We start from the raw sequence: 16,318 nt of genomic DNA, 5'->3' as shown, positions 1-16,318 counted from the left end.
TAAAACACTGTATAGGTCAGTGATTAAAGATATACCAAGGGAAACTAGTATAAAGAGTATAAAGAGTATAAAATAGTATAAAGAGATAATATTCCTTGTTTGTAGTGCATTTTACTAAATTGGGAATGAAAGTTGAAGGTAGAATGATTTGGAAGAAATAAGATTCATCCAGAGTTTGTTTCCTTCAACACTTTTTTGTCCCTTTTTACCAGATTTTCAATAAAATGTGCATTGAGAAGGGAGAACAGAATCTCATGCATAGAAATATGCAGAGGCCTGTAAGAATTGGGCACCAAATTTTTCATGTACCTCTACTCTAAACCAAAAGTTAGGTCCTATGCAAAGACATAAGCCCAATAGATGTATTATACTGTGGGATAGAACTGATTAAAATTAGATGAGATTCTTTATATTGTGTTGCTAAATTAGGCTAGCCAATCATGTCCTTTAAGAGGATAACCAATCAGTGAATAACTGTTTAATTTTATAAACAAAGGTGGTTGAACTTACAAGAAAAATAGTGGCATAGAACGACTATTCCTCATATTTAGAAAACAAATTACATATTCACCATTATAAGTAAAATTTGGTAAACTAGGAAAGTGTTAAAAATATATATGTTTTATCTTGTGCTTTTTATGATATTATTTTAAATCGTTGGTTTTTGTCTTAGTTCTATTAGGCTGCTACAACTAAAGACCCATAACCTGAGTAACTTACAAACATCAAAAATTTATTTAACACAGTTCTAGAGGCTAGAAAGCCCAAGATTAATGTGCCAGAGATTGATGTATGTTTTCTGATGGTGACTTCTGGCTGGTCCTTTTATGGCTGAAGGAGGGAGGCAGCTTTCTACGGTCTCTTCAGAGGGTGTTTATCCTGTTCATTAGAGCTCTGCACTTATGTTTGATTAGGGTTTTAACATGTGAATTTTAGGGGGACATGAACATTCAAACCATGGTAATTGTCAAAATACTAAAAATGTTTTTGCAAGCCTCCCACACACATAAGGGAAGAAAGTATCTGTTCTGTAAAATTTGCTTTTTAAAGTAAATATGACTTTCATTCTTGTTCATTTTTCATATATATGTATATATGTGTATGTATATATGTATCTTTTTTCTCAGATGGCTTGTTTTATGTGATAGAGTATGATATCTGAGTTTGAGTTCCAGTTCGAAGGTAGGAGCTTACCTCTGTGTATAACTTAGGTTTTTCTGAATCTCTTTTTTTTGTTATTGTTGCTGTTTCCCATTCTGGAAAGGTAAGTGTTAGTTTTACTTACCTCATGGTTTTGAGATGATCAGGAAAGATCATATTCATGAAACTACATTGTAAATGGTAAAGCATGTATACAAATAGTAGTGCTTATTATTTTTCAAGATCTATCTTTGTCAACTTCTCTGTGAAATTCCAAATTTTTCTACTCAGGATTTAGAACTAATTACTAATTTTTGATGCTCAGATTTAGGACATTTAGGGTGTTTCCTTTTTTAGCTTTAGGCATGTAAACAATTTCTTAACAATTCTTGACATTCCTTAAGATCAAGAAGTGTACTTTACCACTGCTAAGTCCTACCACATGAACAGTATTTATTGAAATAAGTGGAAAAATTTAATTTATATGCAACCTGTCAGGCTTTATTTTTTTGGTAAATTTTTTTAGGGGGGCTACCGGGGATCAAACTCGCATCCTTATGAATCCCCAGCCCTGGTAAAAATTTTTTTATTGGATGGACCAAAAGCCACATAACAAGCAAAACTAGTTTATTTTATATTTAGTCAGCTTATTTTCATGATTTTTGATTATTGAAGAAAATGTTATTTACTAACAGTTTCCCTATGTACTTATTTTAAGACTTTTTACATAAACTGTTTTTATATATATATATGAAACCTTAAGATCTAACAAAACTGCAATTTATTAGCATAGTTGATTCTGTGTCACTTTGTGTAGAATTTTAACTTCTTTTACCATCTGTCCTTTATTCAACAGATGTATTACTGCATTTTTGAATGTATTCATCTATACCACCTTACAATTATTTAGAAATTAAGTACCATGATTTATTTTGTCCTTGTACTGAAGGTAATTGTTCTTTTATTAGTTAGAAATGAAAATAAAAATGCAGTAAATTATAGTTTTGGATTTTAAAAGGGTGAACTAAACTCTTTTGCATAGGTCATTGAATTGGAAAATCGGCTAAAGTCTTTTGAGAAAACATCAAAAAAAATAAAAGAAGGAAATAAACAATTAGTGAAAGAAAATGATTTCTTGAAAGCCCATTTAAAACAGCATCAAGAAGATGCAGAGAACAGAAAAAAAGAGCTAGAACAGCTAATAAAGAGGAGTAGAGATGCAGAAAAAGACAAAACTAAACTTGAAGTAAAAGTCAGTGAGCTGGAGAGAGAAGTCACTTCTCTAAGACAAATGGCAGAAGCCAGTGCATCCAGAAGTGAAAATGAAGAGCTGATGAATCCAGGGGAAAAATTAGAGCATTCCACAGAAAAAGCTAAATCTGAGATGGCCACCACAGAAGTGAGATCTGAAAAATGTGACTGTAAGACAGCCACTACCAAGGTTAGACTTAAAGCTGCCAAGAAAAAGTGCTCTCTGGGTCGTCACCACACTGTTCTTCTCAATCACTCCATCAAGGTTATGAGCAATGTGTTTGAGAACCTCACCAAGGACGGCTGGGAGGATGTGAGTGAAAGCAGGTAAGGCTCTCATTAACTTAGCTCTGTGGTGGGGACACTGTGCATATGGAAAGCACTGGCAAATGGAGATTGAATTTCAACTACTGTCGATTTGGTATTCAGAAAAAATACTGTCAGTTCCTTTGAAATATCTTGGGAGGTCTTGTTCTGAGCTTATTGACTGAAATTTGCATGCAAAATTAGCCACAACTGCATGAGTATTTGAATAGGTGCCAAGAAACCCAAAAGAAGGCAATGCTTGATTTCTTCCAGTGATGCTATTTTCATGCAGTCATGAGGCTTGAAATTGACAGTTTGGCAGGTTGATTTAATTTGCTGGCCCTTTGCATATTCACTGCTGACAGCTAAGGATTCCCAGGCAAGCCTCCTAAGTCGGTTTAGTTATCTTGTGACATGCCAACCTGGGAGGAGAAACATTTTTCCCCCTTAATTTAGTTAGATAAATTTTGAATGACCCATTTCAGCTTGTTACCAGATGTCTACAAGCTGTTTAACATCCTTTAAATTAAGAACCATCTTCACTAATTATTTCATGTATGTATTATGCAAAGTCATTGTACTAACTTTAATTGAATGGTGGTTAAAAATTACTTCTTTAAAGTTATAGAGATTTCTAGTCTCAAAAGTTATTTAATCCCTGGTGAGTAGCAACAAGAGAATACTAAAAATCTATAATATTTCTTTCTCTTACCCCTGGCTATACATTCATATACACACTTGAAATACAAAGGCGTATGAATGTTAGAACACCTCTTTTTTATACCTAGGCAGTTGGGAAGTTCATTGTTGCCAGAATTGTGTGCAAAATACCCAGTTTGTCAAAATTTTAAAAATTCCTCCTTGTGCTTGCTTCAGCAGCACATATACTAGAAGTTCCTCCTTATTTTGTAATGATACGTAATTTCTGTTTTCTTTTGTTTTTGTTTTGTTTGTAAATCCTTAACAGTGATTTTGTTTTCAATTTGGGAAGGTTATAGATAGTTTTCTCAGTCTGACATAGAACTGAAAATTATTTTAGAAACATAGTTCTCAAATTTGTATAGCGGTAGAACAGAAGAGACTTCAAATTGATGACCCAGACACTCAGGGAAAGCTCTCTAAGTTGTTTAGATTCGATGAACCGTGCACAGCTGTGTAGACAAAGGGTATGATCTGATACAGTAGACAAGGAGAGAAGCTGAGCGAGATCTTCCTGGTTTCTTTATGGCTCCTCTACATGGCATCGCTTGCTCCTGCATGTGGGTAGGACCCTTCAGGAAGGAGGAGCTTGTGATCTTCTGACACAGAGTGTAGATGCCCAGTTCTTGCATAGAAAGGAGAGGGACGGTTAGAATAATAGGAGATGTGATCAAAACATACAGTGAATGTTTAAATTAAAAGTAAATTACTACAACATAAGACACATTGCCATTAATCCTCAGGATACTCCTTGCTTTGGATGTATTTATTCCATCATTGTGCCACTTCCTGCAGAAGTTCTGTAAGTTTTCTTTAATGTGTTTACAAAATGTGATTTGAAAATACAGTTAATGCTGCTGCCAGATGCCATTCAAGGGGAATGCATGCTCGTAAAAACAGTAGAGGTGTCTTCATCCACTTTATTCACCACATCCAGCAAGTATGCATCTTGCAGTCCTTCTCCAAAGTCAAAGTGAATGTGAAAGATGAACCCTTCTGAGTTGCTTCAGGACATCAAGACAGCCATGACAATGACCTGAAAACATTGATGGAAGAGGACTCCCGGGACTTCAGCGGGAAGAACCATGGGATAAGTGTGCTGGAATGAAGTGAGGGGAAGGATTTTGAGGGAGATTGATGGCAATGTATCTTTTATTATAATTTTAAAAAAATTGAACATTCACTGTTGCTTTTGGTCATGCTGTGTATATTTAAGCATTATGGCTTGCTGTGGGGGAGAGGGTTGGGAAAGGGTTTCTAATTTCTGTTGCCTTGGGAAGAGGAATTCTGGTTTCTTTGACTCACTTTGAGGAGAATGAAGGATGAGTGACAGCAGGGTAGAAGATTAGAGAGAAGAGACCTTGGCTCTCAAGCTGGTTCTGAGGCCTTTAGTTGAAAGAACCCAGCATGGGGAATTGCTATGCTTTAGGGTGTTGTTGTTGTTGTTGTGTGTGTGTGTGTGTGTGTGTGTGTGTGTGTTGTTTTTTGGTTTTTTGGGGTTTGTTTTTTGAGACAAGGTTCTACTCTGTAGCTCAGGCTGGCCTTGAACTCATAGCAGTCCTTCTGCCTCAGCCTCCCAAGTGCTGGGATTACATGCGTGTACCACCACACCTGGCTAGGGTATTGTTTTCTGAACCCCAATACTTACCTGCAGATTATAATTACCTAGAAATCTTATGAAAAATTGTAAAGCTCAGGCCATACTTCACACCAGTCGTATTATAATTTTGGGAATAGGTATGGTATCAGTAGTTTTTGAAGCTTTCCAGTTGATACCAGATAAATTTGAGAATCATTGTTTTAAAGATCAGGAAACTGAAAGCTTTAAGAAACTTAAAAATATATGAAGATAAGGCCAGAGGATCAAATCTGCATTCCCATTTCCTTTTTAACTCTTCCCAGGTTCTTCTTCCCTGGTCTCAAAAGCATTTAGAGTTAAAATCCTACTTAAAACTCATTAAATATTTATCTGTATCTGCCAGGAAATTCTCTCAGCTACAAATTTTATCTCAGTCATATAGAACCATTACACTATTCATAAAAACAGTGGTGCAGTTTATTTTTGTATGAATATGTGTCTTATAAATAAAATGTGAAAAAATAATTACATGAAAGGTAAAAGACTTAGTTCTAATTTTATTATATGTGTGCAATGTCATACATTTAGGGAAATTTATCACACTGTATTTCTTAAAATACAGGGTTGTCATTTAAGTTATTTAGCAGTGAAACTCAATTTTACACTGTAGAGATTAAATGTTACATTTTCTGCTTGACAGAACACTTAGGAATCATTCAGCTGCAAAGAATTCTCAAACAATTAGAAATCCTGCAGTGGAACTTCAGGGACTTTAGATTTTCTTTTAGCTTTTTATGCTGTAAACTATAAGAAATTTATTTGGATACTGAGAAAACTGGAACTTAGTCACATATATAATACTATATTATATAATTATCTGCTTATAAATATTTCACAAAATTTCCAAGAGCTTATTCAGTAATGCGTGATAACATTGAAGAAGAAAATAAAATTTCAGTATCTCTAGCAATTTAAAAAGAAAGTAAAAATTATAATTAAAAGCTCATAAATATAAATTTCTTAAGTAAATTTTAAAGTGTGGCAGAGTATAGCACTCCAAAATACGTCATTTTGGCATTAGGATTATTTTGAGAAATTAATATACTTGTACACGTGTTAAATAACTAAGGTAGAAGGGCCTTGAGTGAAACAGTGACAATAATAGCAAAATTAAAACTAACGGTAAATTTATTTGGCTTATATGTGTATAGAGATGTCTTTTGAGTTATACAAATTCTAGAAGAGTTCAGGTGGAACTAGATGATTAAAAGGTGAAGTAAGAGACTTTATTGTCTATATTAAAGTGTTGTTGACAACCACATGGGAAAATTAGTTTTAAAATTACTTTTATTTTATGAAAAAATAAGGTTTCATAAAAATAATGAGAATAATAATAGTTAATACACTGTATCATTATCTTCAAAGTACAAGACATAGACAAATAAGATTCTCTCTTACACAGAAGAAACAAATAGGTAATAGCACAAAATTTCTCTGCAGTGAACTAAGAGAAACGAGTAGTATAGATCAGCCAAATCAGCATTTGCAGTCAAGGCTTAGATTGCGTGTAATGTGCTGTGCAAGTGTTCCACAAGACAGCATACATTTCTAGGAAATTTTAACTTGATAAAGAGCAATGTCTTGCAATGCAAATCGTACATTTTGCTTAACATCACAAGATCACAACTGGTTCCTCTCTCTCTGTCTCTGTTTTGATATACACATGCTTTGGATTATACACTATTACAAACTATTCTTGCAAATCAGCTTTTTACTGCATATTAAAATATTATTGAAAGAACAGAATAATTTGAAGAATTATGAGTACATTATTTGAACTTCTCCCTACTTCCTACTTAACTGTTTTCTATGTTGCTCTTTATTTCATATATATATATTTTTTTTTTCTCATATAAGAGAAACCATCCAATATTTAATCTGGTGTATTTAAGTTGTTTCACTTAGCATTATGCTTTCAAGTTACATCCATTTACCTATGAATGCCACAAGTTTATCTTTATAGCAGAGTTGTACTCTGTTGTGTACAAATACCATATTTCCTTATGCATTCATCTGTTGATAGACATACACTGTTTCCTAGATCTAGCTGTTACAAATTGTAAAATTTGTACAGTTTCCTATTCTGTAGAGTGTCTCTTCATTCTTTTGGTTGTTTCCTTTGCTAGGCAGAAGCTCTTTGATTTGATATGATTTCATTTGTTGATTCTTGGTGTCTTAATTACTTTTCTGTCCTTGCTGAGACTAAATACCCAACATCCAAAGTTAAATGGGAAAGTATTTATTTAGCTCAGTTTGTAGAGGTTTCAGTCCATGGTTGGCTGACTGAAAAGCAGAGTGGCACATGACAGAGGGACATCTCAGAGAACAGTTCATCGCACAGCAAAAGCAACAAGGGAATTTAACAGTGACTCTCTGCCCCTTTTATCTTATCCATACTACATAGGCTGGGTGGTACTCACACCCTTAATCCTAGGGTCCTTGATCTTAGCACCTTACCATAAATCAGTCACACACTCTAGATTCTGCTACCTCTGAAGGAGCCCCGCCTACAGCTGCATGAGGCTCTGGGGGACACCTAGATACAAGCCATAACACTTGGTATTATTTTTTGTAACATTAGGGTTCTGTTTAAAAAGTCATTGGCTATGCCTGTGGTTTCAAGATTTTTGCCTGCTTTATCTTACAGCAGATTGTTTCTGTTTTAACATTTAGACCTTTATCCATTTTGATGTTAGTTTAGTACATGGCGAGAGATACGGGTCCAGACTCAGTCTTCTGCATACAGATATCCAGTTTTCCCAGCACCATTTATTAAAGAGGCTGTCTTTCTTCCAGTGTGTGTTTTTGGTCCCTTTGTCAAAGATCAAATAGCTGTATGTGTCTGAGATTCTCTCTGCTTTTTTTTCTTCTATTCTGTTTATCCACATGTTGTTTTAATCACTGTAGCTTTATAGTATAACTTCAAGTCTGGAATTCTGCAAAGCTTTGCTTTGTTACCCAGGATTGCATTTACTATTCTGGGTCTCTTGTTGTTACATACGAATTTTAGGATTGTTTTCTCTATATCTGTGAGAAATGCTGTTGCACTGTGGTTGGGATTGTAATAAATCTGTATATTGCTTTTGGAAATACAGAAATACCTTTGTTCATAAATGCTTCTGTTTGCAAACGGTAGGTTAACAAACAGAAGTGTTCGGCTAAATTTTGCTTCCATTTGCAAACTCTGCATCAGATAATGAAAAGGGCCGCAGCCATTTTCCCTAGAGTTATCGAATGAATGAAGTTTGTGAGCTGAGATTTTGTTTCATGTTACTGTATATGGTATTATTTTCCTAGTTTCTTTTTCAATAAGTTCATTATTAGGATATAGGAATTCTATTGACTTTTGTGTTGATTTTGTATGTTGCTGTATTTGGTTAATTCTAGGAGTCTTTTGGTGGAGCCTTTTGGGCCTTATAGGTATAGAATTACGTCATCTGTAAATAATGATAAAAGACTGACTTTTTTCTATATTTATCCTTTTTATTTCTTTCTCTTTCCTGGTTGCTCTGGCTAATGTTTTGAGGACTGTGTTGAACAAGATTGGTGGTAGGGGATACCCTTGTCTTGTTTCTGATTTTAGAGGGAAAAACTTTGAATTTTTCCCCATTTAATATGATGTTGTCAGTAGGTTGTTTACGAATGGGTTTTATCAGATTGAGATAAGGTCCTTCTGTATATATTTTCTTCATGGTTTTTATCATGAATGGAGGTTGGATTTTCTTAAATGCTTTCTCTGCAACTGTTGAGATGATCATGTGACTTCTTTCCTTGCTTTTGTTTATGTGATGAATTGCATTTATCGATTCCCATATGTGAAACCATTCTTGCCTCCCTGGGTTGATGCCTGCTTAGTCATGGTGTATGCTTTTTTTTAATAATACGTTGCATTCTCTTTGCCAGTGTTTTGTTAAGGGTTTTTGCATATGTGTTCATTAGAGAGATTGGCTTGTTCTTCCCTTTTTTGTTGGATCCTTGTCTAATTTAGGGTTCAGGATCCTGTTAGCTTCCAAGAATGATTTTGGAAATACTCCTTCCCTTCGGATTTCATTAAAGGAATTGAGGGGTATTGATGTTAGATCTTCCTGAAGTTCTTACAGAGAATTTGGCAGTCAATCCATTAGGTCCTAGGCTTTTTTAAAGTGGCAGTGTTTTTATTACTGCTTCAGTTTAATCTGCCTGTTATTGAATTGTATTCACGATGTTTAAGTCTTTGTTCAGTTTTGGTAATTCATATGTATCTAGGAATCTCTCCACCCCATTTTTGGAATATATGTTTGTGAAGTAGCTGCTAATAATGTTCTATATTTTGGTGGTGTGTTGTGATTTCACTTTTGTCAATTCTAAATGCAGTAATATGTGTCTCCACTTTTCTTGGTATGATTGACTTTTTGTTTATCCTTTAAAAGAAACAGCTCTTTGATTCATTGACTATTTATATGTTATTTTTTAGTTTCCATTTCATTGATTTCTGCTTTGGTCTTTATAGTTGCTTATACAAGCTCTGGATTGGGATTGTTCTTATTTATCTAGAACCTTAAAATGTATCATTAGGTTATTTGTTCAGGCTCTTTCTGTTTTTCTGGTATGGGCATTCACCACTATAAACTTCCTTTGTAAGACTGCTTTCATTGTATCCTATAAGTTTGGTATATTGTATTGGCATTATCGTTTAATTCTAGGAACGTTCTGAGTTTTCTTCTGTGACCCATTTATTATTCAAAATTGTGTAGTTATTTCTATACATTTACATAGTTTCTGTTTCTCTTGATTTCTAATTTCTTTGCAAAATGATCTGATAATATACATGGTAAAATTTTGATTATTTTGCATTTACTAAGGCATGATTTATTAGTTTGTATGTCATCTATTTTTGAGACAGTACCACAGCTGTCTAAAATGAACGTGTCCAAAAATTCATTTGGAACCGTAAGAGACCTAGAATAGCAAAAGCCATTTTAGGCAACAGACACATGGCACCAGGTATAACAATTCCCAATTTGAAACTATACTTCAAAGCCACTGTGATAAAAACAGCATGGTACTGGCAAAGAAATAGGCCTGAGGATCAGTGGAACAGACTTGAAGACACAAAAGCAAACCCAGATGTACTCAGCTACCTCATCTTTGACAAAGGAGCTGACCATCCTCAGTGGAGGAAAGATAGCCTCTTTAATAAATGGTGTTGGAAAAACTGGATGTCAACCTGCCACAGATTAAAATTAGACCCTTATCTTTCGCCATGTACTAAATTAAAATCCAAATGAATTAAAGATCTAAATATTAAAACAGAAACATTAAACTTGCTAGAAGGTAAGTTAGGCAGATTTAGGCAGAACTCTGGAAGACATTGGCATAGGAAAAGACTTTATGAACAAATCCTCAGTAGCATGGGAACTAGCAGATAGTATCAACAACTGGGATCTCATCTTATTAAAAAGCTTCTGTACTTCAAAAGAAACCATCAGCAGAACTAAGAGACAGTCCACAATGTGGGAAAAAATTTTTTACCAGCTGCTCCTCAGACAAAGAACTATTATCTAGAATATATAAAGAACTCAAAACAATCAGCCCCTCCAAATATAAAGACCCGATTCAAAAATGGGCATCCGAAATGAACAGACATTTCTCAGATAAAGAAGTAAAAGCAGCGAGTAAATATAAGAAAAAATGTTCCACATCACTGGTCATTCTATAGATGCAGTTGAAAACAACACTTGAAAATGGATACATATTGAAGATATACTCCTAAGTGAAATAAATAAGTCACACATGTGTAAATACCAAATAGTTTCTCTGGTGTGAATAATCTGCAATAATACAGAAGATCCTAATAAGATTACTGACATTGAGAAATGGGAAGAAAGGAGCTAAAGGTGTAGGGAAGGTGGGATGGGTAGGGGAAGGGTAATAAGGGAAAAGAAAAAAATGTGAGATAATGAAAAGATGGAAATAAAGTGTTTGTAGAGGGGAAGGGGAGGAGGGGGTGAAGGGAGGGCAGAGACAAGGGGAAAAAATGAGAACCAAGACTTGTCATGTAGAGGTACAAGATCCCAACAATGAATGTAATTGCACTGTATCCCTAAAATGTACCAATAAACTAACTTAAAGCTGAAAAAAAAATAAAATGAATGTGTATTCTGTTGTTAGGTGGAATATTACATATATATTCATCAAGTCCATTTGTTCAAAGGTTTGGTTTAACTATAATAGTTTTTGTTTAGTTAATCTACTCATGTAGAGGTACAAGATCCCAACAATGAATGTAATTGCACTGTATCCCTAAAATGTACCAATAAACTAACTTAAAGCTGAAAAAAAAATAAAATGAATGTGTATTCTGTTGTTAGGTGGAATATTACATATATATTCATCAAGTCCATTTGTTCAAAGGTTTGGTTTAACTATAATAGTTTTTGTTTAGTTAATCTACTTGTGGTACTGGGGTATTATCACCTATTATAATTATATTAATGTTTATCTTAGCCGGGCATGGTGGCTCACACCTGTAATCCCAGCACTCAGGAGGCTGAGGCAGGAGGATCGCTGTGACCTCAAGACCAGCCCGTGCTATGTAGTGAGTTCCAGGTCAGTCTCAACTACATAGTGAGACCCTGTCTCAAAAAACAAAACAAACAAACAAACAAAAAACCAAATTCATGTTTATCTCACCTTTTATGTCTGTTAGTGTTTATTTATGAAGTCGTATGTACCCTGATTTGATGCATATGTGTTTATAATTGTTATCCTTTCCAGTTGAATAGTTCTATTAACCAATGTGTAATGTTCTTCTTTGCCTCTTTTGATCAGCTTTGGCCTGACATCCTCTTTTTGTGAAAACAGCATAGCCATTCCTGCTTGTTTTCAGGTGTCGGTCACATGGATTATTGTTTTCCGTTCTTTGACTTTTAGTCTACGAATTTCTTTTCCTTTTAAATGTGTTTCTTGTATATAGAATATCATTGACTTCTTTTTCTTGATACATTTTGCTGATCTGTGTCTGGCTAAATGAGTTCATTTACATTGATAGTTTTAATTGACCGGTATTGACTTAATTCCTGTCATTGTATCATTTTCCTGTTCTTTTTGTTTCTTTCCCTTGTAATTAATTGCTAGCTCTACCTGATACATTCATTCTGTTGGAAATTTTGGCATTGTTAGCTTCATTATCTAATAGAATATCCTTGAGAATTTTATGCAGAATTGATTTGGTAGTGGGGAATTTCTTTAGGTTCTTTTTATAATGGAAATATCTTATTTCTGTATCAATTTTCATATATAATTTTGCAGAACATAACAGTCTGGGTTGGAAGTTGTTTTCTTCTAGAGATTGAAACACTTCCTTCCAAATTCCCCTGGCTTTTAACCCTTGTTTTGAGAAGTCTGTGGTAATTCTGATGGGTTTTACATTATGGGTAATTTGTTGCTTTTCTTTGGATTTCTGGTAATTTCATTATTACGGGGCATCAAGTCTTTTTTTTTTTTTTTTTTGGTTTTTTTTCCTGATGGCTACTTTGGGTTCTGTATGCTTCACTTATCTGTATGTTAAATTATTTTTTCAAATCTGGAAAACTTTCTATTGTGTTTGTAAACAAATTTTTTATGCCCTTGGTGCCATCTTCTGATTTTTCGTTAATTCCAATTACTCTTACGTTAGTGTTCTAGCGCCATCTAGCCGTTGTTGGATCCATTTTTTATGTTGTCTTGTTTTAAAATGTCTCTCATTCACTGATCATTGTCCACAACCCTGTCTCCTAGACCTGGCACTCACTGTGTCCTCACATTGGTCGCTTCAGCTGCCCGTACAGCTGGCTTGGAATTTTGTTTTAGGGCTTAAAACCAATTATTTTCAGCTCTCTTGGCTTTTGTGCTTTCTGTGATTCTAATGTGTTTACCTTATAAGTGATTCAGTGCTTTTTCTAACCACTTTTCAGATTCTCTTCTTGTGTTGCACTTCTAGGATTTTGAATATGGTACATTGCTAGGATTTTGACTAACCTGCGGTTAAATTCTTTTCCGTATTTAGAACATTTTCTTATGTTAGTAAACAGGTATTTTATAGTCTTCTTTGTGTCATTGGGAAGCTGTTGGATTCATTTTCATTTTTTGGTGTTGGTTTTAACATTGCTCTAAAAATTGGGCCCAACAACAGTCTTGTCTTCTATTTTTGACTGCTTATACTTTCAATACAATTTTTTCCTCGTTAAGTTTATTGGTACATTTAAAACAAGCAGTACAGTTAAATTTATCATTGGGATCTTATACCTTTACATGATATTTCTTGGTTCTTATTTTTTCCCCATACCCCTGCTCTCCCTTCACCCCCTCCACCCTTCGCTATTTACAAAGACTTTGGTTCCATTTTTTCCTTTTTTCACATTTTTTCTTTTCCCTTATTTCCTTTTTCCTCTCCTTCTGACTTCCCCTTTAGCCATTTTCTTCCTATTTCATACACTCAGTTATACCATTTGAACCTTATTTATGCTTTCAGTTTTTCACACTGCAGAAATTATTCAGTATTTACTTGTGTGTCCTATTTATTTCACTTAAGAGTATAGCCTCAATGTGTATCAGTTTAACTATAAATGTTTCTATTTTCTCATTCTTTATGGCTGAGTAATACTCCATTTTATAGAAAAACCACATCTTCTTTATCCAATCTCCAGTTGATGGGCATTTGGGTTGTTTCCAAAGTTTAGCTATTACAAACTGTTCTGCTATAAACATGGGTGCACATATATCACTGTGGTATGGTTCTTTTAATTCTTTTGAGAGTTACCCAGCAGAGGGATAGCTGGGTCAAATGGAGCCTTTAATCCTAGTTCTTTGAGATATCTCCATATTGATTTCCACATTGGTTGCACCAGTCTGCACTCCCGCCTCTAATGAAGAAGGGTTCCTTTCTCCCCACAACCCCACCAGCATTTGTTATTGGTTGATTTGATAGCAGCCATTCTTTCTGGGGTGAGGTGGAATCTCAGTATTGTTTTCATCTGCATCTCTCAAATGATCAGTGGTGTTGAACATTGTTTCATATGTTTATTTGCTGCTTTTACTTCTTTGAGAAATGTCTGTTCATTTCAGATGCCCATTTTTGAATCAGGTTTTTGTATTTGGTGAGGGTCTGATTTTTTTAGTTCTTTCTATATTCTGGATAGTAGTCCTTTGTCTGAGAAGTAGCTGGTAAAATTTTTTTTCCTACAGTGTAGGTTTTCTCTTAGCTCTAATGGTGATTTCTCCTGCACTGCAAAAGCTTTTTAATACAATGAGATTCCGGTTGTTGGTTCTTTGTGCAAATTCTCATGCTGTGGAGGATTTGTTAATAAAGTCTTTTCCTAAGCCAATGTCTTTGAGAGTTCTAATTAACTTACTTTCCAGTAAGTTTAGTGTTTCTGTTTTGATATTTAGATCTTTAATCCATTTCAATTTTAGTTTAGCGCATGGTGAAAGATAGGGGTCTAGTTTTAATCTTTGGCAAGTTGAAATCCAGTTTTTCTAATACCATTTATTAAAGAGGTTATCTTTCCTCCAGTGAGGATGGTTGACTCCTTTGTCAAAGATGAGGTAGCTGAGTATGTCTGGTGTTGTTTCTGCATCTTCTAATCTATTCCACTGATCCTCAGGTCTGTTTCTTTGCCAGTACTATGCTGTTTTTTTTCACAGTGGCTTTGTAGTATAGTTTCAAGTTGGGAATTGCGATACCCCCTGCCATGTCTCTGTTGCCTAGAGTGATTTTTGCTATTCTAGATCTCTTCTGATTCTAAATGAATTTGGATTGTTTTCTCAAGTTCTTTGAAATATACTGTTGGGATTTCAATCAGGATTGAACTGGATTTTTATATAAGTTTTGAAAGTGTGGCCAGTTTCACTATTTTGGTTCTTTCTACGCAGGAGCAAGGGATGCCTTTCCATCTTCTTATATCCTTTTCTATCTCTTTTGTCAGAGTGCTGTAATTTTTAGTGTAGAGGTCTTTGGTCTCCTTTGTTAGATTCTTAGATATTTCATTTTTTTTGGATGTTATTGTGAAAAGTATTGTTTCCCTAATTTCTCTTTCAGGGAGTCTTTTTATTTGTGTAGAAGAAGGCTATTGATTTTTGAGTGTTGATTTTGTATCCAGCTACTTTACTGAATCTGTCAATTAAGTCTGGGAGTCTTTTGGCAGTATTTTTTCGGTCTTCTATGTAGTGTCATATCAGCAAATAGTGACAGTTTAACTTCTTCCATTCCTATCTTTATTCCTTTTAGTTCTTTCTCTTGTCTAATTGCTGTGGCTAATGTTTCTAAAACTACATTGAACAGGAGTGGTGATAGTGGATATCCTTGTCTTGTTCCTGATTTTAGAATGAAAGTTTTCAGTTTTGACCATTTAGAATGATACTGGCTGTTAGTTTTTCATAGATAGCCTTTATCAGGTTGAGATGAAGACCATCTATTGAAATTTTCTGTAGGGTTTTTATCATGAATGGGTGTTGAATTTTGTTGAATGCTTTTTCTTTATCTATTAAGATACTCATTTTTTTCCTTGACTCTAATAATATAGTGTATTACATTTATTGATTTATGTATGTTGAACCATCCTTGCATCCCTGGGACAAATCTGAGTTGGTCAAGGTGTGTGATCTGCTTGATGATTTTCTGTATTGTTTGCCAGGATCTTATTGAGGATATTTGCATCTATGTTCATTAGGGAGATTGGCCTGTAGTTCTCTTTTTTTTGGTTGGGTGTTTCCCTGGTTTTGGAATCAAAGTAATACTTGTGTCCAGGAATTAATTTGGAAGTATTGCTTCCCTTTCAGTGTCATTGAAGAATTTAAAGAGTAGTGGTGATAGTTCTTCTCTGACTGTCTTGTAGATTTCAGCAGTGAAGTCATCCAGAACTGGGCTTTTCTCTGTTGGTAATGTTTCAATTACATTTTTAATTTCACTGAATGTAATGAGGTATTTAGACTTTTTATATCTTCTTCGTTCAACTTTGGAAGTTCATATGTATCTAGGAATCTGTCCATTTCTTCTGTATTTTCCATTTTATTAGAGTATAGGTTTTCAAAGTAAGTATTGATGATCTGCTGGATTTCTGATGGATCTGTTATGACTTCACCTTTTTCATTCCTAATTGCATGAATTTGAACCTTTATTTCCTTTTTTTTTTTGATAAAGTCGGCCAAGGGTTCATTGATTTTATTTATTCTTTCAAAACACCAACTCTTTGATTCATTGATTTTTTTTTGTACAGTTCTATTAGTCTCTATTGCATTAATTTCTGCTCTTTCTTTATAATTTTC

At 34.4% G+C, this 16,318-nt stretch overlaps 1 protein-coding gene across 1 annotated transcript in view; it reads left to right on the top strand.

The window, feature by feature from the left end:
- The window catches only part of Cntln (centlein), a 285,607-nt gene that overhangs the window by 166,757 nt on the left and 102,532 nt on the right, over positions 1-16,318 (top strand). The window contains exon 15 of the mRNA XM_033757653.1: positions 2,183-2,718. Coding sequence (XP_033613544.1) covers positions 2,183-2,718 — 536 coding nt within the window. The remainder of the gene's footprint in view (positions 1-2,182; positions 2,719-16,318) is intronic.

The sequence above is a fragment of the Fukomys damarensis genome, unplaced genomic scaffold (assembly GCF_012274545.1).
Source record: "Fukomys damarensis isolate Sample0158 unplaced genomic scaffold, DMR_v1.0_HiC HiC_scaffold_31, whole genome shotgun sequence".
Taxonomy (NCBI): Eukaryota; Metazoa; Chordata; class Mammalia; order Rodentia; family Bathyergidae; genus Fukomys; species Fukomys damarensis.
The sequence above is the reverse complement of the archived record's forward strand: the minus strand, read 5'-3'. Positions and strand labels throughout refer to the sequence as shown.